The 26,157-nt window shown below is 38.7% G+C and overlaps 2 protein-coding genes across 8 annotated transcripts in view; one reads left to right on the top strand and one right to left on the bottom strand.

Annotated features, from left to right (window-relative positions):
• The window catches only part of FGF7 (fibroblast growth factor 7), a 67,547-nt gene extending 46,114 nt beyond the window's left edge, over window positions 1-21,433 (bottom strand). Inside the window, exons 1-2 of one of the 3 annotated variants that reach the window (XM_043523337.1) lie at window positions 21,074-21,433; window positions 19,926-20,138 (exon numbers count right to left, since the gene is read on the bottom strand). In XM_043523337.1, coding sequence (XP_043379272.1) covers window positions 19,926-20,138; window positions 21,074-21,113 — 253 coding nt within the window. In that variant the 5' untranslated portion in view covers window positions 21,114-21,433. Of the gene's footprint in view, window positions 1-19,925; window positions 20,517-21,073 lie in introns of all 3 variants that reach the window. The other 2 variants (XM_037909918.2, XM_007066807.4) reach the window with 2 other exon arrangements.
• Window positions 1-26,157, top strand: part of FAM227B (family with sequence similarity 227 member B) — a 218,353-nt gene that overhangs the window by 88,983 nt on the left and 103,213 nt on the right. The gene's annotated exons all lie outside the window — the stretch shown is intronic.

The following is a 26,157-nucleotide window of genomic DNA, read 5'->3' as shown; positions in this document are numbered from 1 at the left end:
ACTCACTCACTGCACACTGGATGCTTAGCCCCTCCATACCAGACCCTGAGTCCCATTTCTGTTTTTCACAGAGGGCCCTCACATCCCTAGAGGAGGTCTGTGATGCACTTCAGTGGGGCCAGGATTTCACCCTTTGACTATATTACTCTCTTTAGACATGAGTGAGCTTCTCCTAACATGAGTCTTTCAATTCCTGAGCCATCTTTTCCTTGATGAAGATGAGTTCTCAGGATTAGAGAACTTTTCCACTAGTCAGTAACTTAACCCCTCCTCAGCTGTGTAATATATCATTATTTTAAAAAATAAAACCACTTAGAGTATTACAACTATAATGAGCCTGTGTAGCTGTATCAGGAGGCCATTTTTAATATGAGGATTTAGTATCAAAATTTTGAATATTATACTGAAATAAGAGAGGATGCTGTACTTCTGGAACAATTACATCTTTGTACAACTAATAAAAATTCTTTATAGTTGTCCAAATATGATGAATGCTAAGAGTTTACCATTTTTATATATGGAATCTGCTTCTTCTTGTACATATGTCAGAGAAATAAATACAGTTATGGACTCTCTCTGTGGGTGTACAATTCAGATTTATTTTGTTTAACATCAAGAATAGTCATGAGGTAAAAATGTTTTCTTCTGGGAAACAGATCAAAGTAAACCTGACTGCATATTGCATACGGTACATATCAAATAGTCCATCCTAAATAGAGTATTCCTCAACATTGCACTCAGATAAGAAGGTGATGGGTGTCTTAAAAATACTTGGTGCAGAAGATCAGATAGATACGGTCAATATAAATAGGTATATGTTAACACAAGAGAGGTTATATTTAATGGGCTAACTGTGAATATAGTAAATTATATATTCCCATAAACTATTGATGACTCATATTTGATTAGCGCTAAAGGAACAATGGGGGAGTTAGTAAGTCAACAATAACTACAGAAATTAAATAATATATCAACATCTGATATTTTGTTTAGCTGATATGGAGATCTATATTTAAAAAGAAGTACTTTAACAATTAACAACTTTAAGTATTGTAGTACTATGATGTATCATGTCATCCTCAACTCAAGGGGGAAAAAACCCACAGCACTGGAGCCATTTTAAAAAAAAGTTATTTATGTTCATTGTTTATTTCTTGGATTTGGTTCATGTAGTGTTCTCTGGAATGCTGACATGACTGTACTGTTTGCTTTCTTTCATTCTTTTCATATTCTGTTTGACATTATTTCATAAAATTAACATTTTTAAGAGACATTACTTATTTACACATCTGGGCCAAACTCTGTTTCCATTTGTACTCATTGGAGTTTGGTATTAGCATTTGAGGGCAGAGGATCAAGCCTTCTTTTGAGAGTTGAATCAGGCACTATGGGCAGGGAGAGCCCTACAGGCCATCCTTAAAGGGTTTAGGACTATATTTTAAATTATTACCACTAATCATCATCATCTTTGGTAGCCTTCCCCCCAAACACACACATAAATATCTTTTAACTTTATCTAAAATCAAACTGAAATTGATTTAAAATGTATTTAATTCTTTTCTGAATTTCTCTAATATTTCAGGTAAATGTTGAAACCATGTGTTGATTATCCTCAAATCCTAACTTAAAATCTTGGGAGAAAACCCGGTAAATAGTAAAACTATTACTTTTATTTAGCTAGTCTGTAAACTCTTAGATTAGCGTATTAAAAATTTAAAATATACCCACACTCTTTGGTATGTTACACAAACATTTGTCTGAAGACTGAACATAAAAGCATTTATCTAGTCACTTACTCTAAATGGATGTAATGTTGCATAAGTAAATTTACATGACTAAAATTCTGAGAATAAAGAAGTTACAAATTACTTTGTATCCACTATAAATCCTATTGGAATTAGATTGTTATTTAACACATGGATTAGAAGAATACATACTAAGAAAACTGCACAAACAACCCTTATTGTTACATAGTAGCTATTTACAGATTTTCCTTCTACAATCATTGTACTGTAACTGGAGTTTCCACTGCTCAACGTTCATTATAATTCACAGATGCCCGCTACTTAGTATTATAATAATGAAGCTTTTCCGTGTATCATTTGTTAAGAATTTTCGTGTTAGACAAGGTCACCCATTGTGTATTAAATGCACTTGCTGTAGTATCAGATTCATATTTTTAAATGCAGAGTGACAACTTTTGGCCTACTAAAGTCAAACAAACTATCACTGGTATTGTTTCATGCTTCTAACAGTATGCTTTTGAGAATTATTAAATTGAAGTCTTTACATGCAGTGATTTAGATTCTCTGGCTCCTTTGTGCCACTCCAACAGCACAAAGGGACTAGAAACTGTCCAGGTGTCCCCAGCAGTTTGAGGTGAACTGCAGCAGGCATGCAGCTGGCATAGCTGACTCCTACATTACCCTCTCTGAAACCACTAGCACAGAGGGCATATCAAGGTGTTGTCAGCTATCCGCAGTTGGCAGATGGCCTTTTGAGGATGAAAGCAAGGCAGGATAAATAAATCTATGCTGGGTCTGGAGCCAGCATAGAATCAGCCGCATGATCGGGAGCTGTAGCTTGCATCCCCACTTTGCCCAGCTGAGGAGAAGCTGGGCTCAGCTGAGAATATGGGCCTGTAACTGCATTGTGAAAATAACAGACTAAAATATTAAATATTTGGATAACCATATGAATGTTGTATTAACCTTCAGAATGAGATCACTAATGCATCATTTCACAATTCATGACCTCAAGCTCTTCAGTAATTACAGTGTCCAATTATGTGAAGGTAACAGTTCTGTATGTTGTCCTATATCTTTTGTATTGCAGAGGACACTCCTCCAAGGCTCAAAGTTCATGTAGTTGTTTGGGGAAATTATGCTTTTCCTGTGTAATTTGTGCAAAAAGGGTAATTGTAAATTCCTCTGATATGTGGCTAGGTTACCCCTAAATTGAAAGGGGATATAGTTAGTGAAAGTGAGCCAATAATATAAATTCATGAATAAAAAAATTGTTTTTGTTGTTGAAATATCAGGCATGCAGTTTAATCTAGCCCCTAGGAAAATCTGTTTTGTGTAACTATGGAGACAATATGATCACTGGCCAGAGACCTGAGTTCTATTGCTTTATCGTGTTGCAGACTGTGTAACCTTGGCCAACTCACTTAGGCACTTTAAAAAATATTATCTTAAGTGATTTAGGAGCATAAGTTTCATTGACTTGCAGTTAGGCTTGGATAGTAAATCACATTTGAATATGGATTTATGCTCCTAAGTAACTTAGATGCTTTTGAAAATGCACCCCTTAATACCTCCATACCTCAAAATTCTCAAAATTAAAAAAAAAATAAAAAGGGGGTGGGGAAATGAGAGGTGGGAATGATACTTCTTCATATTTGTAAAATGCTTGGAGATCTAATCCTGAAATGTTCTATTCATGTTTATTAAAATTTTGCCAACGTTAGGGGGTCATATTGTCCCAGTGATAAAGTGTTTTTGAACAATTTCTCCAATGTGTCAGGAGAAGATATGCCTTCCTTCACAAAGTTATTTTCTACTTTAATTTTCTAGCCAATGGGACTACTCATGTGCTTGAAGTTAAAACACATACTTAAGTGCTTTGGCTGGATCAGGTCCAGACTGTTCACAGGTGATTACTAGATCAAGCCTTTCCCCCCACATATATCATAAGACATCTGGATAATTCTAGGATTGGGGCATGTAATACCAATGTTACCTTTTTTGTTTAAACCAGCATCCTAGCCATTATGTACATTTCCTGTTTTCCCCCCTGTTCCTTTAGAATCTGGATGGAAGTGTAATTTCAGAAACTGTCACATTAAGTAGTTCATACTATACCCCCAAAATATAACAGAACAATACAATAGATTTATTCAAATTAAAGACAAAACAATAATTCAGTGCAAAATTTGTTAATTTACATAGTTCCCTTAATTCCTAGAAAAGTGTGGTAATTGTCAAATCTTTTTGCATTTGCCATTATACTCTCTAAACTGATGGCTACAACCGATATATTTCTCAAGTCACATAGAGAAGCAACCAAAAAAATGAAGGCATGTCAGCTTGAGTCAAATATTTTCAATCAAGTAGTCTGTGCATCAGTATATTAATTTGGACATTCAAGTGTCTACACTTTAATTCCAAAATGTAATTGCTATGTTGATATGTTTACTAGATAGATGAATTGACCACTTTGGAATAGTGTTCTTGCAATCATATATTTTGACATAAGTCTTAAGAAATAAATTTGATTGTTTTCCCTTTCTCAAATGCCTAGATATAGTACTTCATATTTTGACATATGAAGATGAGAAAAGTGTGAGTATATTGTGTGACAGGAATAAGAACAAACCTGCTAACTTTCAGATTTTGTGAGGCTTTTTATGACTTTCTGACATACTGGTTAAGAAACTCTTCTTGCTCGTTTTTCTGTTCTCTCTTTGGATCTAATGCCATTTATGGAAAGGAGGGGAATGACTGGCTCATTGCCTAAAACAGAGTAGGCAGGTTTATACACAGAAATTTTGTCATTATATTTGTGGCTTTCCGAAGAAATTTAATATTGAATATAAAAATATTATTATTAGTTAGTAAATGTCAGCAAGATGTATCAAATACAATACAAACCTGTACTGATTGATCACAATTTACTGAAGTAAACAAAATGTCTCGAAGCCAAATTATGTGAAGACAGATGGAGATGCTTTGTGGAATAGAAGTTGGAAAGTTATTATTTACTTGGAAAAATAATGCAAAGAGCCAATCATCCATTACAAATCATTGAGAACAGAGTCAAATTTTATCCACAGCTTTTTGCTTTTAATTCTCAAGGTGTCTTCTAGATCATTTAAATTGCTTAGTGCAATTTTAGGAATACACTAATGCTGTAAGTGCAGCAGCCATTATATGGCATGCTTGGCAATAGCTTGGATATATTAGACATTACAACCTGTTTTGGGGTTTTTTTTGGGGGGGGGGTTATTTGGGGGATCCTTAATTTCTATTAGGACTGCTATTAGAAAAATGTAAAAGGCTTCATGTAAAAGGGTGGCCTGCCCCTTTAAGGGCCAGAAGGCCTTGGGTTAGTCAGCCATGTTGAACTGTTCAGTTAGTTGTACCTGCTATGCCTATGCAGAGTGTGGGACTTAAAAGGAGGAAGAGGAACCAGGTAGGAAGTTCTAGGGACATGCTACTAGAGTCCCCTGGAGGCTTGGGGAAAGAGCTGGCATGTGTGTGTTCTGTAGCTAGCACAGAGGTGGGAGATAAGCCAAAGAGGAGAAAAAGCCCTAAGGATTAACAGGTTAGGGGGAAGCTAGCCTCCAGAGGAGCAAATTGTGGCAGATTACATCTTAGATTGTAAGAACAAAAAGAAAAGGAGTACTTGTGGCACCTTAGAGACTAACCAATTTATTTGAGCATAAGCTTTGGTGAGCTACAGCTCACTTCATCGGATGCATACTGTGGAAAGTGTAGAAGATCTTTTTATACACACAAAGCATGAAAAAATACCTCCCCCCACCCCACTCTCCTGCTGGTAATAGCTTATCTAAAGTGATCACTCTCCTTACAATGTGTATGATAATCAAGTTGGGCCATTTCCAGCACAAATCCAGGTTTTCTTCTCTCCCCCCCCCCCCCCCCCCCCCCCCCCCCGCCACAAACCCACTCTCCTGTTGGTAATAGCTTATCTAAAGTGACCACTCTCCTTACAAAGTGTATGATAATCAAGGTGGGCCATTTCCAGCACAAATCCAGGGTTTAACAAGAACGTCTGGGGGGTGGGGAAGGAAAAAACAAGGGGAAATAGGTTACCTTGCATAATGACTTAGCCTGAAACCAGTCTGAAAGAAGAGTGGGAAAAGGACTCTGTAGAGCCTGAGTAGTAGTGAACTGTCTGAAAAGGGTTACTTGAAACTTTAGAGACAGCCTGGGTGGGGCAGAATGCCCTGGCTGGGGAGGAGAGCAGACAGGCTACCTCCAATATGAGGTGAGAAAACAGGCTTGAGCTAGGAACTGGTTCAGCACTAAGACCTGCTGGAGGCCCTTGGTAAGAGAACAGACCTGATCTGGATGTTTGGGTTGATTGCAGCACAGGTGCTGCCAGACAGACAGGGAGACAGGCTATTGCTGCTGGGAGTCTGCTTATAAAGAAGGGGACTGAAGCTGAGCTCCTCGGAGGCTGCAAGTTCTTTTATTTTGATGCTTTTGTCCTTTTTGAACCCAGAAGGAGTTGAATATCTTAAAGTGGCTTGGCTTAAGACTGTTGTGGGGAAACTGATGGAGCACTGCAATGTTGGGCCTTGCTGCAAAGGGACACTCGAAGAGGGTGAGTCTTATAACACTTTGTCTTGGTGGAGGATGGCTTTTGTAATTAGCTAGTTTAGGAGTGGCTCTATGAAGTTGCACGAAACTTGGTTGTTTGATTTTATTTATTTATTTATTTTAATTTTTTTTGGTAGCTAATCGTAAAATACCTAGGTGCATGGGACCCATTTACTTGTCATAGATACACTTGATCTGTTGCCAAAGGTTGTTTCAGTGGTCAGTAAAGTAAGCATTAGGAGGGCTCCAAAGAGGTGAAATTCACTTCAGATATGAAGTCCAAGCAATCACAGATGCATGGTCCTTCCTCATTATCACACTCCCCACCAAACTATTAGGCCACTGTGAAGACCCGACCTGCAGCCCTGGTGGCTGAAGCTGCATTTCTGAAATGCTATTCTCTAGCACTGGCGGCACCGCCTACATGTGAAGCCTAAATGTTGTGGAGGGTCTTGCATTTGACTTTCTCACCAGACTGAATTTTGCCTTTGCTCATAAGGTGGACCTTAGAAGTGAATCACTCTGCTATAAAACATAGCCAGTGGATAATATATAGTAACAAACATTATTTGCCAAACTACACACAGCTGCTGCCTCTAAATCAATCTAAGCCCCACCAAGAAACCATAGAGATTCAACCACTCAAAAATGGCCTGGAGTGAGTTTTCTCTATATGACAGGTTTCAGAGTAGCAGCTGTGTTAGGGTATGTCTACACTATGAAATTAGGTCGAATTTATAGAAGTCAGTTTTTTAGAAATCGGTTTTATATAGTCGAGTGTGTGTGTCCCCACAGAAAATGCTCTAAGTGCATTAAGTGCATTAACTCGGCCGAGTGCTTCCACAGTACCGAGGCAAGCGTCGACTTCCGGAGTGTTGCACTGTGGGTAGCTATCCCACAGTTCCCGCAGTCTCCGGAAGTGAGATTCAAAAGTTCGCGGTTCTTTTCCTGTCTACCTGGCCAGTGCATCTGAGTTGAGAGTGCTGTCCAGAGCGGTCACAATAGAGCACTCTGGGATAGCTCCCGGAGGCCAATACCATCGAATTGTGTCCACAGTACTCCAAATTCGACCCGGCAAGGCCGATTTAAGCGCTAATCCACTTGTCACGGGTGGAGTAAGGAAATCGATTTTAAGAGCCCTTTAAGTCAAAAAAAAGGGCTTCATCGTGTGGACGGGTGCAGGTTTACATCGATTTAACGCTGCTAAATTTGACCTAAAGTCCTAGTGTAGACCAGAGCTTAGTCTGTATTTGCAAAAAGAAAAGGAGTACTTGTGGCACCTTAGAGACTAACAAATTTATTTTAGCATAAGCTTTCGTGAGCTACAGCTCACTTCATCCGATGAATGCATCCGATGAAGTGAGCTGTAGCTCACAGAAGCTTATGCTCAAATAAATTTGTTAGTCTCTAAGGTGCCACAAGTACTCCTTTTTTTTTTTCTCTATATATCGTCTAGTGTGCTGTGTGTCAATTGCTGGGTTGTTCTGTGAATAGTGCAAGCAACTGTGACGGGAGGAAGCAAGTGTGGGGTTGGAGTAACTTGGCTAGCAGAAGTGACAAGTCAGTACTGTCAGTATCATGTTCACTCTGTGGGGTTCAATTTTCGCTTTCACCCTCCTTCAGAGCTACTGTCAGAGGGTGCGGCTTTTGTTTCCACCAGGTCTTTATGGCAGAAGCTGCAGTAGGGAGGAACTGAATTAATGCCTCCTTTTGGCTATCCTGCCCTCCTCTTAAGCCAGTATCGCCTTTTTTTTTTTTCTTTTTTTCTTAATTTTTTTTTTTTTGGCCCGCCATCTTATCACCCTGTGGATCAGCTAAAAAGCCTGTGTATTGGCTTATTCTGTCGGATGCCAATGTAAAACAGAGAAATATTTAACCTAATATGTCAGATATTACCTCTGAGTTTGTCAACCATGAGAAGGAAAGACACACAATCTCATAAGTATTATACCAGTTTTAAAGATTATTGTAACACAATACTTTGGGATACATTTTCAAAGATAGTGCTGATTCTTCCACACAACTGATATGCACATAAAGTTCCACATTTGCCCATTCATCATTTATAACTGTGAACACAAGGAGGCAATTCAGGGCTCAATGATCCTATTTTTCCCATGAGCAGCTGTAGGCTTTACAAGCACTAGAAATGCATATGTAAATTTGGCAGGTGCAACATTTGAAAATTTGTTCCTAGGATTTCAATCCTAGATAATAAATTGCATAGATAACAGATTCCCAGTAATCAGAGGTAATACTATTGATTTACACACAGACAGTACTGTACACAGCCACTTAAATATTTAAATGTCAAATTTTAAAAACTGGAATCAATTCACTATTCTAAAATTGCTAGATTACTAGTACAAACTCAATTCCCATTAGTTGTAGTTTTTGAGAACATTGCCTTATAATTTATAAATGTGTCTTGCATGCAGTTCCAATGTATCAAGAATACAAAGACAGACAAAGTTTGATCAGCTTCTTTTCAAAGTTTACAGCACCTCCCTGTGTCTATTAACACATTTTAAAGCAAGCTAGACGTGGAAGAAATGGAAGTAAAGTGAGGCATATTTATTACAAATTCTTCTATGAAAAAATATTTAAAAGCTCATGTAGCAACATAGGGGATTTTTTGTTATCCAAAAACTTAACTAGTCTGTTTACCCAAATGTACTGAGTTTGGATTAAACTGATGATGGTAGGATAGTTGGTGATTGTTGCTGCCTCTGAAGCAGATATTCTTTTGGTTACAAGCGTTATGAAAGTGGGCACAATCCTTGTTTACACTTATGGTTACACATTGAGTTATTAACACCCTGACTCTGATTTCCTTTGGATGATATTCTGCTTAAAAAAAAAAAAATCATATACACCTCTACCCTGATTTAACGCGGTCCTCAGGAGCCAAAAAACCTTACCGTGTTATAGGTGAAACTGCGTTATATTGGGGGTAGAGGGATTAGAGTGTACAAAGAAATAATGTGCTTTGAAATTTTGCTAGGAAAGATATATTTTTATTTCTTTTAGGATAAAAATGTTTGTAAACTTGCGAACTAAATCATTTTTGTTAGTAGGGGCAGAGGGTCTCGGGTGGGGGCGCAGGAGGGAGGCAGGAGCTGAGGGAAGCGGCAGCAAAACCACCCAGCCTGGCAGAACACGCAGCACCCACTGGCCGGGGTGTGGGAGGGAGGCAGGAGCTGAGCGAAGCGGCGGAGGCAAAACTGCCGAGCTCAGCGGAGTGCGCAGCACCCCCTGGCCAGGGCACGGGAGGCACGGCGCCAGGGCCAGGGCTGCAGCACGGACCTTCTCTCTGGCTGTAGGCCCCCGGGCTGGGGCATGAACTTCCAGCCATGAGCCACCCCCCAGGTCACCGCAGCTTGGCCGAGTCCCGCCATGCTGCCCCTACACATCTGAATCGACCCCTGTTCCCCTTCCCCTCCATGGCCCCTGCCTGGCACCCTTAACACGCCACTCAGAGCAGCGTGTGGGAGCCAGACACGCTGATGTGCTGATCCGCTGGAGGGCACAGCCCCACCTCCCAGGGCGCTGCTTTACCGCATTATATCTGAATTCACGTTATGTCAGACCACGTTATATCGGGGTAGAGGTGTAGCATGTATTTTGTTAAACTAAATGTCTGGATCATGTGGTCATGCCAACCTATTGTTTTAGCCTTAAGTGTCAAATTCCCAATATAAGATTATGCCTACTTAACCATCCCCATATTCTCTGAGAATCATAGCAGAGCTACTAAATCCAGTTAAAAATTGCTTATGCTTACAAACATTAAATTAAGCTTAGAAGGTCAAGTGAAAACCCAGATGCTTTTCTGCTTCCCATTCCCAAAGCAAATGCTAGTTACAACAAATTAAATCCAATCCTATAACCTTACCTACATTGGTAAAAATGGGAGCCATATTTCACTGCCAGTGGTAGCACCCTTGGAAGCTGTCATGTAGACAGAACTCAATCATTTTACCTGTCTTTTGGCTAGCCCTATTTAGCCTACATGAGCACAGTTTATACTACAGTTGCTGCTATTTCTACCACAGGTGGACTGCACCAGTGGGTACTAGCACTGAATTACAGCTCCCATTATAGCCAGTTGAAATGCAAGCTATGGTTACACAGACACAAAATCATAATTTATAGAAATATCCACAAGGAAAAGTGAGAAGCTGAGATACTGTGTCAAATGTCTGTATTACAATGCTGATCTGTAAACCAAATATAACATACTGAAAATTGTATTAGCAAATACTCGCTAATACCATGTTATTCTCTACTATAATTTAATGACAATAATTTAAAATATTATTTCCCAGGATAAAAAGGTCCAGCTCTTCAGATGGGGTAAATTGGCAAAGCTCCATTGACATTAATGAGGCTAGGCAAACATACACTAGCTGAGCAGCTAGATGGTTGTGTTTAGAATACCTGAGTGTTCTGTTGATAAGTCCTATGAATATTAGGTTAATTTAGTAAGCAGTACATGGGAGTTATGTGAACAAATCCCGTTATAAATTCAACTTCACCTTGTCCTTTGTTTCACAAGCAAAATGCATAACATGTCAATAAGGCATATTGATTGCATCAGTATTTTTATTGCCTCTATGTATTATGCATGCAGTTGTCAGCCACATCTGTGAAAATCCATTTCCAGCTTTTCAACACCAATTGTTACACACAACTTTTTCCATGCATACAAATGATGTAATGTGTTATGAAACTTGTAGTCTGACAATACAGCAGTTATAATTGTTAACCTCTATTGTGCTCTTGCTGTATGAAACTCAAAAAGAAAAGGAGTACTTGTGGCACCTTAGAGACTAACCAATTTATTTGAGCATAAGCTTTCGTGAGCTACTCCTTTTCTTTTTGCGAATACAGACTAACACGGCTGTTACTCTGAAACCTGTCATGAAACTCAAAGTTTCACTGTTAACATTTGTTTAATTTTTTTCTAACTTGCTGTACCCTAGTCAGTTCATATGACACTTCCACCAGCTCATATAAAAATGAACAATAAAGTCAATGGTTAATATGGACAACTGAAGTTCAGCTCCCAAATATAGTCCTAGATGGTCAATTATGCAATAAAGCAATGTGCCATCCTAGGAAAGTAATGTTCTTGACTTGCCCAAATTAATTCTGCAGTGATGAGTAAAATGTCCCACAGTATATTATTATGTGATACATCTTGAAGCATGGAGCAGTATGAGTACATACTTACAGATGTCTGGGATATTACAGAACTCCAAGGTTTTAAAAAAAAACAACACACAGTCCAATTTACTGAGTACTCAAAGACCCTACAAATCTAAAAATGTTACTTTCAACAATTCAGACAACACAGCTAGTTTGAAGTGGCAAACAAGAAGATCCCGTGCCTTTCAACAAAGACTATATCAGGAATCAAACTGGCTACCAAAGTACTGTAATTTCTGTATAGCAATTGGAAAAATACTTACTGTGTTGAGATACCAATTGAAACTGTACACTCCTCTGTCCAGACAGTAAATTAGGTTTCATTAAGCTATTTCCAGCTCCTGATTCGACATTTTAGTAAAAGGTATTTACTACATATAACACTTATTAGAACAATACTACTTTTATTATCTGCTTTTATAGGGCTTTTCATCCATAATGTCAAAGCTCTTTAAACCCCATTTTACAGATGGCGAAACAGAAATAAAATGACTTGCCCAAGGTCACTGAATAAGTAAGTTGCAAAAACTGGAATAGATGTTAGGCCTCCTGAGACCCAATCCAGTGCCACAAGATCACATGTCCTCACAAAATGGAGAAATGTCAGTTAATTCCATGTATTTTCCTAGAAAAGGTGAGCCCAGTGCGGTAATGTGAGATGTTTACCCAAGATAATTAAACAGATTGTAAACATTGACAAATATGGCTACGTTGAGAGGAGACAAAGTAATTTATCCTTTTAAAAAACCATGTAAAAATAAATATTTTTTTATCCACATTAGCAATAAGAAAATTTAATTCAAAGATGCTTCCACTTTCCACTTCCTTATGTAAGGAAGTACTTTACCCATTGATTTAAAGGAGAAACAACAATTTGTACATTTTTAGAAACACTTCAGGTTAAATTTTTAATTTTTTACAGGTAGACTGGTTCTGGAGTTGTTCAATAAGAGAGATTGTAAACTCTCCCAAGTGGAGCAGATACAATCTCCTCCACTTTCAGGGATGTTTTGAGGTGAGACAGAATATGATGGAGGGCCAAACTCTTAACCTCTTACTCAAAATAGTGAGCAGTTTGGCTCAATATGACTTCTTATGTGACTAAGCATTTGCCAGTGAGAACAGGTAGTTCAAAATCTGATCTAGATTAAGGATAAAATTACCTGGCAATCATGGTGTTTTCTGGTTGTTGTTTCCTTAGATACAGTCATTCTATTCTTATACTTTGGATTATAATCTATTGCCTTTTGTATACTAAATTTAGGATATGTCTACAGATCAGCAGGAGATATTACAAGATGGTTCAGCCTTGTGTATCTTTTGTATCAGATTTGCTGGAACCATTTAAACCTGAGTTTCCATTCTTGGCATCGCCTATCACATCCAGTTCATATCATTTTATTCTATTGGCTGACTGTACCGAAAGAAGGACAGGAGACATCTGACATGGGTTTAATCAGGCCTCAACTTTATTATTAGATGTCTGGGAATCAATCCTGAAGCACTTACACGAGAGGAAAGTGATCAGGAACAGTCAGCATGGATTCACCGAGGGAAGGTCATGCCTGACTAATCTAATCACCTTCTATGATGAGACTACTGGTTCTGTGGATGAAGGGAAAGCAGCGGATGTATTGTTTCTTGACTTTAGCAAAGCTTTTGACACGGTCTCCCACAGTATTCTTGTCAGCAAGTTAAAGAAGTATGGGCTGGATGAATGCACTATAAGGTGGATAGAAAGTTGGCTAGATTGTCGGGCTCAACGGGTAGTGATCAATGGCTCCATGTTTAGTTGGCAGCTGGTATCAAGTGGAGTGCCCCAAGGGTCGGTCCTGGGGCCGGTTTTGTTCAATATCTTCATAAATGATCTGGAGGATGGTGTGGATTGCACTCTCAGCAAATTTGCGGATGATACTAAACTAGGAGGAGTGGTAGATACAGTGGCAGGTAGGGATAGGATACAGAGGGACCTAGACAAATTGGAGGATTGGGCCAAAAGAAACCTGATGAGGTTCAACAAGGATAAGTGCAGGGTCCTGCACTTAGGACGGAAGAATCCAATGCACCGCTACAGACTAGGGACCGAATGGCTAGGCAGCAGTTCTGCGGAAAAGGACCTAGGGGTGACAGTGGACGAGAAGCTGGATATGAGTCAACAGTGTGCCCTTGTTGCCAAGAAGGCCAATGGCATTTTGGGATGTATAAGTAGGGGCATAGCCAGCAAATCGAGGGATGTGATCGTTCCCCTCTATTCGACATTGGTGAGACCTCATCTGGAGTACTGTGTCCAGTTTTGGGCCCCACACTACAAGAAGGATGTGGGAAAAATTGGAGAGAGTCCAGCGAAGGGCAACAAAAATGATTAGGGGTCTGGAACACATGACTTATGAGGAGAGGCTGAAGGAACTGGGATTGTTTAGTCTGCAGAAGAGAAGAATGAGGGGGGATTTGATAGCTGCTTTCTACTACCTGAGAGGTGGTTCCAGAGAGGATGGTTCTAGACTATTCTCAGTGGTAGAAGATGACAGGACAAGGAGTAATGGTCTCAAGTTGCAGTGGGGGAGGTTTAGGTTGGATATTAGGAAAAACTTTTTCACTAGGAGGGTGGTGAAACACTGGAATGCGTTACCTAGGGAGGTGGTAGAATCTCCTTCCTTAGAAGTTTTTAAGGTCAGGCTTGACAAAGCCCTGGCTGGGATGATTTAACTGGGGATTGGTCCTGCTTTGAGCAGGGGGCTGGACTAGATGACCTCCTGAGGTCCCTTCCAACCCTGATATTCTATGACTACCCAGCAGATAAAAGTATACAGTGGAGGTAACCCCATGTTTGTTCTGTAATTACATGGGGGCTTTTTACCAGCTCCCCCTCTTTTTTTCCATCCAGGTCCCTCCAGCAAATTCATTGCTGAAACCTTACCGTCCACCAACCCTCGTAGGAAGGTTAAAGTGGGCTATAAAAATGGGAGGTTGGCTCCTTACCATACCAATCATAGGACTCCTCAAACACCCCCCATTCATTCCTTTAGTGAATGTCTTTTTAAATCCTTTTCCAAGCCATTTATTTGGTCACGGTACACTTTTTCCTATGGAGAACCTGCACTGGACCTCTGCCTTACACTTAAATAATGAGTTGCGACATATAGCCTACCGCCCTTCATGCCATGCATGAGTAGAGCCCTTCCTGAGCCTGCTATCAGGAAGACAAAAAAAAAAACCCAACTGTACCCAAGCCAGTATGATGGTAAGGGAAAAATTCCTTCCCAGCCCCCCTAAAAAAGGGGCAGCTAGTGTAATGCCCACAGCAAGTCTTGACCAAACCTGGTATTTTACCATCTAAAGGGGAGGGAGGTTGGGTCCTGCCTCTGTGTAAACGTGAGGCTTCCAGTGCAGAGCTGCCCCTTTTAAAGCCTGCATTCCTAGGGGATGAGTCAGTGACCATGCTGACCCTTTTCAGCAGTTTTCATCTCCTCCCCCCAGCCATAAAGCACTGTTCCCTGCATTCAGCCAGCCAGCCAAACACCACACCACTGCTTAAAGGTGCAGGGCAGTTGTGTTAACAATGAAATCATGTTGGCTTTTTGTGTGTGTGGGTATACAGTATGTAGCAGTTTGGTCCACTTCTAGATTAAATTTGTTACTTTTCAGTGTGGCAGGGTTTAGAGTTGGGCTAGGCTACGAGTTGGACTAGGTTACGTTTCAGGTTGTATATGGGCTAGAATTTAGGTTTGATTAATGATGCTGAATCTTGTGTAATGTTCTTATAAGATTTTGTCCAAAACAGTAGAAGTCTCACAAGGCCAAGTTTTTGTGTGACATTTCTGCCATTTTGTGCTAAGATCTCATTAAGACCTCATTTCCTGTAGGAATTTTGTCCTCATCCAAAACAGAATGGGGGTGGTCTAGAAGGTATTTCCTGGTTTGAGAGGTGGCTTGATACTGGAAATTCACATTTAAAAACTCTCTCACTTTTTAAAAACAGTTATGATTCAAGATTCTGGGGAGGCTTTTGAAATAGTTAAGAAGCCATTTGTCCTTACAATGAAACTTCAAGACTAACAGAGCATGTAAATTCCTAGAGCATCATCCAGTCCTAATTGTAAATCCTTTTAGACTGATTCAAAATAAGCTCTGTTTTTGACTTCCATTTTGCACAAAAACTAATAAATCTGCAAGACTTCCATAATTAGAACTGAAATGATGGGACGATCAAGCAGTAATAAGGGGAAGCTAAATTTATTTCAAAAGGTAGCAATTGATCGCTAAGAGAGCTATCCCTCACCTCTCTTCTCCACTTGCTTGGTCTCATTCTATTACTGAGACAGGAATACCTCCTCAGTCTGGATTTCATGTGCCAGTTTGTCTCTGAAATTAACTGAGAAAAATGTTTGACTGTTTACTAGGAGAAGCAAGGTACAGTAAATAGGTGTTGAAAGCAAAACTGAAATTAAATATTCTGAAGGGCTGAGACTTCTGCCTCACATCTGTCTCTTGATGACTATTTTAGTGCTCTAGTGAGAGGCTCTTGGCTCTTACTCTGCACTTCAACTTTGAGCCTGAAGAGTGGGGTTATTTCTGTCAGATGCGGAATGATTCCTTTGCCTAATGGTGGGATATACTATCTTATATGATTGACCAAACTTACTCTGTAGTTTTCAGCTGTATGGCCAAGAGATGGGTCTCTGCCAGGAGATATAGAGATGTTTGATACAGAAGGTCTTGTTATACGGGGGGGAAAAAAAACCTAATGATTCACAATATTTCAATAACTAATCATTTTTAAAGATTTATTTGAAGTTCTCCTTACTGAAGTGTGTGTGTGCAATAAACATTCTTCTTATGCCTAAGGGGGTCATCATTGATCTGGCCCAGAATTCAGCAATTTGCTTTGCTAGCACAGAAGACATGAAGATTAGGTTAGATTTCGGGGGGGGGGGGGGGTGCTATTTTTTTGGACTCAACCACGCTGACTAAATTGTTGCAATAAGTATTTGTAACAAATTAACTTTGAATTATGAGAAATGAATTAGATTAATATTAAGGATTTGCTTCAATACATTATCATGTAACAACAAGCAACTAATACAATTGTACATCAGAGTCTGCTTGATGAATGTGTTCTGTCTTCTATGTTTGCTATGATTTTCATAGGGCCACATTATTCTGACTGCATTCTGTATGTTAGGAGAAGTTTGATGTGCAAATAATTGCAAATAATGTACGTATTAGGTTTGACCCTGTTCTTGTATTACTTATTGACTCCTCACAATCATTGATTTGTATTCTTGGTACCTCAGATCCATAATCTTGATTAATATGAGAACCATCATGTATTTCGTCCTTCTCAAGTTGCCTATGCAACATGATGGTGTTATGTCATCTTTGAAAGATTTCTAGTTGTGAGGAAGCTTTGCCTATTGTCCATGTTGTACAATATATGGTGTATGGATAAAGTGGCGATTTCTGTCTGCAAGACTCAATCTGGCATCTTTCATTAACACTTACAATACATTAACACTTAAATATTTACAATGAGATTTCCCTACTTGAATCTGAGTTTATTGCATGCTTCTGATAGTGAACCAGCAGATAGACGGGTGCTGGGTTCCTCATCTACATCTGTGGCTTTATGACAGGATCGAGCTTAGATTCTCTCCTACATTCAGGATACAGGAAACCACAGTGTTTTTACATCAGCATTTCCATTTCTTATGGGAGAAAGTTGGGGTTTCCTCTTTCAAATGTAGAGAATCCTCTAAATATCTTTGCATTGTTCTAAGATTATACAGTGGGGCTGGCATAGAATATGAAGACATTTCTCAGAGCAGCAACTGAATCCCTGACAGCCACAGAAGCTGGTTGACTCTGATGTGACTCTTTTGGGGTATCATCCATGCAGAGAAAATGAATGGTCTGGTTTACCACTTCCAGCACTGAGCATTGCAAACTAGTGAGTCACCTAACAGAGATGAGTGAAGTTTACACATGCAGATTTGTCCATTTCAGTAATAGATATAATTTTACAGACAAGTTAGATAAAAATAAGAGCTGTTTGAGTTTACTGCTGTGAAAACAACATTTGTCTGGGGGAAAGAAAATTAGTCCAATCTTTTTCTTATCTGAACACAGACTGGAAATGTGTTTAGTATATGGCCACAAACACATCTTCAGAAAGATTTCTTTCATGTTCATTTGCACTGAGGGTATGTTCTCCCCCCCGCCCCCTTCTCCAAACTGTAGGCATCTGAATTAAATCAAGAGGAAATAAAGTGAGTGAGTTCTGATTTATATTTTGATTTGATAATACACACACAGGAGGTCCTCTGAAAATACTAGCCTGTTATCATTGCTAAATTGATTTCTCCCATGCCCTCTATATGTGTATTGTTTTTTCTATTCTGCTTATCCAACAAAAGCACTAAACTAGTTATTTCCTAGTATGTGCAGTAGATGAAGTATAGCAAGCAGGTTAAATTTAATATGCTGGGAGACCTCCCGCCTTTCTCTACCTTACATGTGGCAGAGACACCTCCTTATCTCATACCTGATTTAGTAGATAAAGTATTGAGGATTTTGTGTTGCAAAAAAACCTGAACTTTGAGTCAAATATGCTACATTTTACTAAAAACCTAGATAGTAGTAATTAAATCCTAAAATAAACACTTATTAAAATCATTAATATGTAGCAAAAACATGGACTCACAGATTAAGAGCCTTTACTTGAATTTGAAATAATGTTAAATTACAAACCAACACATTGGTTAAAGAGCATAGTATAATAAAAAGCAAATTTGCATAATTATTTGGGAACATGTGGTGATATAAACTCATCTAGAGAGACAGTATACAAGTAATAAACAGATAAAATATGATTGTAGTATGCATTAGTGTTGCAAAAAAAATCAGACTGTTTTTATGTAGGAACATTTAGGATGAAATCCTGGCCTGATTGAAGTTAGGGGGCCAGGATTTCCCTTGTAGATATAGTCCTGCGGTCTTTACTCTGGCAGTGTCCCACTGGAAGTCAATGAGAGGTTGCCTGAGTAAGAACCAACTAAAAAAATTGCTGGATTTGGCCCATAGCCAGTAAACTGTTGTTTTACATTTTCCAAGCCATATGGTTATGTATGATGTAATAGATTGTAGGGAAAAAAGGAGACTAATATAAAAACAAATTTTAAAAGAAACAGTAAAATTTGCAAAGAAAACCCTTTGAGTTATGTAAGATGGCCAATGCTAGTTATAATCATGAAGTAAATATGATGCAGCACAGAACTTGAAAAGAATAAGAATTTGTTTGGGGGGAGGGGGGAGTAAATTTTCAACTGAAAAATAACTACTCATATTACCATCTCTCACACTTTGATTTTTCTTTTTTTGCTGTTATAATGCTCCCTAATTTATATGGCAAATAATAGAATAACATTTAAAACCATCACAGGACAGAGATTTGTTGTTTAATAAACACGGTTCACTAGAACAATATACACCTCTGACACTTTAAAGCAATAATAATTTTGTACTTATTCTCATTTTAAGTGCTACAGTGTATAATTCTCTGTATTTCTCTTCTGTCTTAAAGAAATTATGCACCAATATTCTTGAAGTAGATGTAGTATTTGCCTAAATTTACAATACCACACACAAATTGTAAAATTGGTAAAATCAGCGCATGCAAACGTAATATCTTAAAATAGTGGTATATGAAAATCATTTTAAATATTGATATAGATGGATCAGGATTATTATCCAACTCCCCTTAGTTCATGCTAAAAGTATATTTAGTATAATTTTACATGATCTTTTTGGAAGTGAGAGAGGAGAGTATTTTTTCATTATCCAAGTAATAATGAGCTGTAGAAGCAATATTAGATTTTATTCTAGCCTGGCAAATTGTCCAAATGGTTTTGCAAAGCAATTTTCATAATTCTTTCCATTGCATTTTCTAATATTGAATATATTTTAATTGTTCAGTCACACATACTGAGCTTGTAGGTAGTTTGTGTCCTACATAAATGTGCTTTAATGTTTCATAAGTACTTTATGAGCGTAGAGTTTGCGGTTATATATTTTCAGATGTACAACCTTAATTCACTTGTTAAAATAGGCTCTCTGTTTGCTAATAGTTACCAGCTGTAACTAATACATTAGATCTACAACATACTGGTAACGTATTATTTAAAGTGACGCATTTCAAAATCAATACCAAATGTCCTGCTGTATGATTGATTGGAAAACATGTCTGATAGAATGGTTACTGCACTATACAAAATTATTGTGAAAGCATCATAAATGAAGGGATAAAAAGCCAACAATTCATAAATTTTAAAATCTTTCAGTACAAATTTCAAAAGCAGAGACATTACTTACTATAGTTGTTGTTTGCTTCTCGTGTCCCTTTTATTTTGCCTCGTTTATCAATCCTCATATACCATTGAGTTCGACAGAAAAGTCTTCTCACTCTTACATCCCCCCCTTCCATATAATCATAACTTCTGGTATGTCGCTCAGGGCTGGAACAGTTCACATTTGTAGCCATTTGCTCTGGAGTCATGTCATTGCAAGCTAAAGATATAGTGCCCACTAGAAAGATAATGTAAAAATATGATCTGTAGAGCAAAGTCGGCAGGATCCATGTCAGTATCCATTTGTGCATTATAGTGCAGTGTTCTGGGTGTTCATGAACAACATAATGAAAATTAAAACTCAAGTAGATCGTTGCTCCTAGGTCATTGACCTGCCTTCTGTCTTTACAGCGAGTTGTAGATTGATTTAATTGAGATTGCTTCCTCTTCCAGAATTCTGATCCTTATTCCTTAATAGTTACTGATGTTGAAACAGGATATCTCCTTAAATATCTTTTCAGTCAGGATATCCTTTAAAGAAACCGGTTATAATAACCTTGGCTGTCATGACCTTCTGTACTACTTGAATTTGCTGCTTGCACTGAAAGTAAAAGATCTATGAGAAAAGTGTCATGGATAAATTTTATGGTCAATTGTTACATGTGTGCAACTATAATATATGCTGCATGAGTACTGTAGCATAGCAAAATATATTCTAGCTTTATACAGTGACTTAAAAAAACATACACAAGCACACATACAAGATATATCTTACAACAAGCTCTTGACAGCAGCACACATTTGAACTGTGTACAATTCCTTGTGTAGCTCAGTAATAAGTCTTTCAAATAAGCTATTGATTCAGCTGAGCTACAAAACTGAGCCGCAGAAAAATGCTATTACATCTCTTACATTTGGTTACTTTGTGCCTATATCTTTATAGTTAGCCACATTCTTCCTAAAGGGCTGCCTGCACTTCTCTAGTTTGAATATCAGGGCAGACCCAGATATTCGTGGGACTGTATTTTTATACATACAGTTACTTGTAGAATTTTTTTTTTTTTAAAGAAAATGTCAAGAAGCTTACTTCTAACATACATCAATCAAGGAAAGAGAAAAAGTCGTCAGTGGTTAGAACGCCCAGAGCATTCTTTTAAAGGACCGATAACTTACTTGTTCCTGTTGATAACAGCTGGATACACAAGTATTCCATTTCTGTTGTCTGCCTTTTGCAACATGAGACGCTCTACTGTAGCTACAAACTTTCTCAGCTCAGAAAGACTTCAGCAGAATTATAATTGTTTCCATAAATCAACACGCAAGAGCGGTGGTGTGTGTATGCGCTTGTGCGTGCGCGTGCGTGTGTGTGTTGAGCCTGTTGTTCAGTCCTTTTCGATAAATACCTTTGCTGACCTCACTTGGAAGCAATTAGAATTTAACCAGTCAGCTGTCAGTTGAATGTATGCACAAAAATAAAAGAAGACTTATGTTGTGTAGTGTCCAATGGTCATCAGAGGGAGCTATAAACGTAGTTTATGCTTTAAATCTCCAAGTATGTACCTACTTTCCAGAAACAGATTTCTGTGATCACTGAATAAAATTACTTTTCATGTCAGTTAAAGCATTTCTGTTCTTTGATTTAGTTCAGTATTCCCTTTTCCTTAGGAACAAAAACACACACCTCATTTCTCCTTCACATCTTTTACACAGATTGATGGGTACATACTTTGCTTACTATCCTTCCTTTAGATATCTGAAATACCCAGGTGCATTACTCAGTGTGGGTGGTAGGCATGGTGCCTATTATGGACTGTGTGTCATGCTTTTGTTTTGTAGACTAGTAAATGAGGAACAATTGCATACAAAATCCAGAGGGTTCTTATTTAAATGGCTGTTATGGACAAACACGAGGTATGTTCTAAACATTGCTGTTCAGTCTAGACCTTTTTCAGCATCCCAAGAAAAATATAATAAGGAATGATATTCCACATTTCCCCAATGAATACTTCCTAGAAATTGCAGCATGAGAATTAAAAGTTTCAGTAGTACAGATGTTATCCATATTAGCACAATGTTAGATGGATGATCTGTTGGCTTAAGTTTTGGGGAGGCAAATAAACAGCTACGTATTATCATGCTGTTTCTACATATTTATTTCCAACTTTTGTCATCAGTCTATTGCCCAAACTCTGCTCCATATCATCCTTAAAATCTTGTTGCGATTTTGGTGAAATCCAGCTATTATAAAAACATATTGAAACTCTGGATTTCACTGAGTACAGCAGTGCCTTTTTATCTTATTTAATATGAATTCTATTCTTATCTTACAGAGACATCTCTGTAAGATTTTAGCAAACAGGAATGGGGAAATCTTGTAATGCACTGTCGTAAAGAGAAAATTACTTGTATCTGTAGGTCTCTGAAAATAGTATTGTAATTGTAACATAGTCATGCTTACCCTAATCCAAAACCTTTCCCAGGAGAGGTGGAGAATAATTTAGTGTATTGGAATTCTTTAACTTGATTTGAAAAGAACGGCTGAGCTAGTTAATAGCCATTAGGAACATTAAGGATACATGTGTGCCACCTAGTGGTAAGGAGGGTTTAATGATTCAGGACTTAGATTGGAGTGTTCCAGTGTTTATCACTCACAGGTGTGTGTCACCAGGGGACCCTATTTCATCCCACCTGCTCTCCCATCCTCCCAACCCATACACAAACTCAGAGGATCCGAGTAACTTCCCTTCTCAAAGTTCAGATACTTCAACTTCTCCTTTCAGAGCTCCCTTGGAGCACTCCCCATTTGCTACTCTCTCTGTGTTCACTTGAAGTCAATGAGAGTTATTCAAATCCTGCGGAGGGAGAGTAGGACCCCAGGAATTCTATTTTATTATCATTGTTACCTGAAAGAACAATGATTTACATACAAATACTGCCATAGTCATGAAGGAAAATTAGATATTTTCTCATTCTTTTAAGAGATTATTTTCGTAATTGTTACAAGTATGCATTTTTAACATGAGGAGGCAAAGGATACCCATGTAGGAACATCAGATCTGCACCAGAGACTCCAGCAAAGAAGGGACAGCAAGAGAGAGGACCAAACATGAAACGGAGTGACAAATTGACTCCCTATAGTTTTGAACAATTATTTAATAATCATGCAGCAACTTCATTTATGGATTATACATAACTGCTTATTTTGGTGCATTGAGGGAGGAAGTAAAAAAGGTACAAAATACCTTCAGTCACCCAAGATTTCTGACTAGTTCGTCCCTACTAATGTGTGAAACCCATTCAGAATTATGGTGGGTTTGAAATTCTCTTTTACACCCACAGTCCAGATTCAGGAAAGGTCCCTGAAGCTTAGATGATCATAATTCCAATTCACCCTACCATACACTGTCCCCAAATGGCCAAGCTCATGTTTTGATGCCTTAAGGAGAGACCCAGTGGCATGCACCTGTCCTGGTCTACAGTGCCTGGAACATAATGCCTCCACTAGACACTTTAAGAAGTGGCTTTTCGTACATTTCACCTTTCAAAAGGCCTGGCTAGTGCCATCCCCAGCATGTGGGGATTAAATTTTTTTGTCCTAATTACAGTAATAGTGTTCTAATAAGTTCCTTCCAAATGGCTCATTTGCTATCTGAAAATTTGGGGGGGGGGGGGGGGGGGGAAACAGGGGCAGGGAAGCTGCTCCTTTATTATGTGTTGATTGTTCTAATTTCTATAGTCTCTATTGTAGTGGCAACTAGGTACCTCCTACAGTGAATAAATATAGTAAATACATTTTCAAAAGTAAGAGTAGGAACATCATAAAATCAGTCAACAAAGCACTCAATAAAATGGGGCCAGGTCTTCAGCTAGTGTACGCTGACATACTTCCATTGAAGTCAGTGGAGCTGTGCTGAATTGCACCTGCTAAGGATATGGCCCATTGGCCTTGTGATGTGCCACGATAATCTCTAATCTTGGGCCCTGAGAAGTTACAAAGAAGAGTGAATTCCAAAGATGGAGCCCTCAGATGAGGGAGCCCTGCTATCCGTGGTGGAGCTTTCTAATTTAGGGACCAAAAGCAAGAGCCAATCAGCCATCTTTACTGCCATGCTAGGGTGAAAAGTTCAGATAACTTCCTGAATAACCATTCTAGTCTTTTAAAATCTCCATTGACATCTGAAGTTGCAATCCAGAAGTGAAAGGAAACCAATACAGAGACTTCAGCACAGGTAGCATTTGTCATGCCAGCTTGCCCTAGGAAGGGGGCAAGTTCTGCTTGATATGGAATGTCTAGGTAGATTGCAAGAATAGCCCTATACTATAGCACATTGCAATGGTGAACCCTGGAAAATGATGCAAATAGTGCCTCCTCCAAGTCCTTTAGAAGTTTCCCCTTGCCAATAAGCCTTATCCAGGCTAATGTGTAACCAGTTTATCTACCTCCAGATCCCCTTCTCTATCAGACAGTGGAAGTCTGAATTCAGTGAAAAGAAGATGTAGAGCTGAGTTCTACTGGCAATTTTGATGAAATCTCAGTCCAAAGCATCTCACAATCTGCCCTGTCGGTTTAATATTAAACAGGAGCATTACAAAATCCTGTAGGACTCCATGTGAGGGCTGTTGGAGAAAATGAACCATACTGTCTGGGAAATCTTATAAACGAAGAATGAATCCACTGCTTCCTCAACTCCCCCAAGATTCACTGGATAAGTCAACAATACCTATGGGTTAATAATATCAAAAGCTCCCGACAAATCTGATAAATCACCATGTCCACTGATCCCTTGTCCATTGCTAAAAAGAACTCACCAGCCATTTATACCAATACAGTCTCCATCCATTCCTAAATCTGAACTCAGACTGATACAATGAAAAAGTATGTGGCATTCAAGTAATCAGGGATAAAATCTTATCTGTGTTTTACTTCTCAGAGTAGAATGCATGTGGAATTTTTAAAAAATGTTATGTCTTTGCTGGACAAAAACAACTTGCTGCATTTAAAACCTGCTTTTTTGCTTTTGGGGATTTTTAATTTATTTGTGCTTTCTCTGGCATTTAGTTTTATATAAACCCATAGCACACCTGAGGTTTCATTTCCAGAAAGCTGTAGATACTCATGCTCCAGCCACAAGCTTTCTGCGTGTATCTCTCTCAGCTCCATAAAATAAATCATTTGATACAGCAGTGTGTTATGAAGATTTATAGTTACAATAATTAAAAAGCAATTTAAATAAGGCACCAGCTGTAAGTGTAACCAGTGAACAAGTTATTTTAATATGGCTGGTGCCCACATCCTCCTCCTTTCCTCCTCGCTTTGCCCGCAAATAACAACCTTTCAAAATGAAGCTGCAGCTTTAAATAAATACATTATAAATATACAATGAAATTTTAGCCCTTACCAAAAAGCAAGCCCAACTGTATGTTGTCTAATGAAAGGACACCATTTTAACCTGCTTGAGCAAATCAGGCCTGCCTTCACAAATCTGAATTTCCTGGAAAAATGCAACCCACTTTCGGTACAAGCCATGTATTAACCAATGCCTCCCCAAAACTGGCCTGCTCTATTTTCATGACTATGCCCACTGCAACCTTTATAACGAGTGGGTATTTGTCTAGCTAGTTGGAAGAAAAGGGGTGTTGCTGCTTTAAGGGCTTCCCTGCAGCAGGTGGGGAGAAGGGGAAAAGTTTAGTGATGTGCAGAAAACAGTTAAGGCCATGTCAGGACAAGGTCACTGCAATACCTTTCCTGCTGACTGGCAATGGGGGAGGTATTTATATCCCATATAGCCACAGAGAGGGCCTCTTTACCAGGATTGAGCTGGGCTGGCAGTCGGATATAACCAGTGCCTCCCCCAAATAGGCCTACTCTATTTTCATGAAAGAACGTCTTATTGCACTGGCTAGCACTTCCACCTTATCAAGGAAATATGCCCAGAACTTTGCAAATCTGATCTCGAGCAAGGTTTTACATGGTGCAGATTTTTCCTAAAACTGCACAAATTTTATGATCCTTTCTCTGACAGGCTTTTATTTGAAGAAATACCTCGGCACATTGTGATAACTTGACAGCACTAAAAGTTACAGAAAGAGAAAAATATTGCTTGTATGTACTCAACGTTTTTTTAAAACCACCCCCATAATACTTCTGTAAGCCTTGTCCCCTTACAGCAACCTAGATGCCAATTCCTTTAGTGTGAGTAGGTGGGAAGTTGCAACAATGAAAATTTTAGAAATCAAAGGCAACTGTTATGTTTGCC

Source organism: Chelonia mydas, chromosome 10 (assembly GCF_015237465.2).
Source record: "Chelonia mydas isolate rCheMyd1 chromosome 10, rCheMyd1.pri.v2, whole genome shotgun sequence".
In the NCBI taxonomy this organism is placed as follows: Eukaryota; Metazoa; Chordata; order Testudines; family Cheloniidae; genus Chelonia; species Chelonia mydas.
The sequence above is the reverse complement of the archived record's forward strand: the minus strand, read 5'-3'. Positions and strand labels throughout refer to the sequence as shown.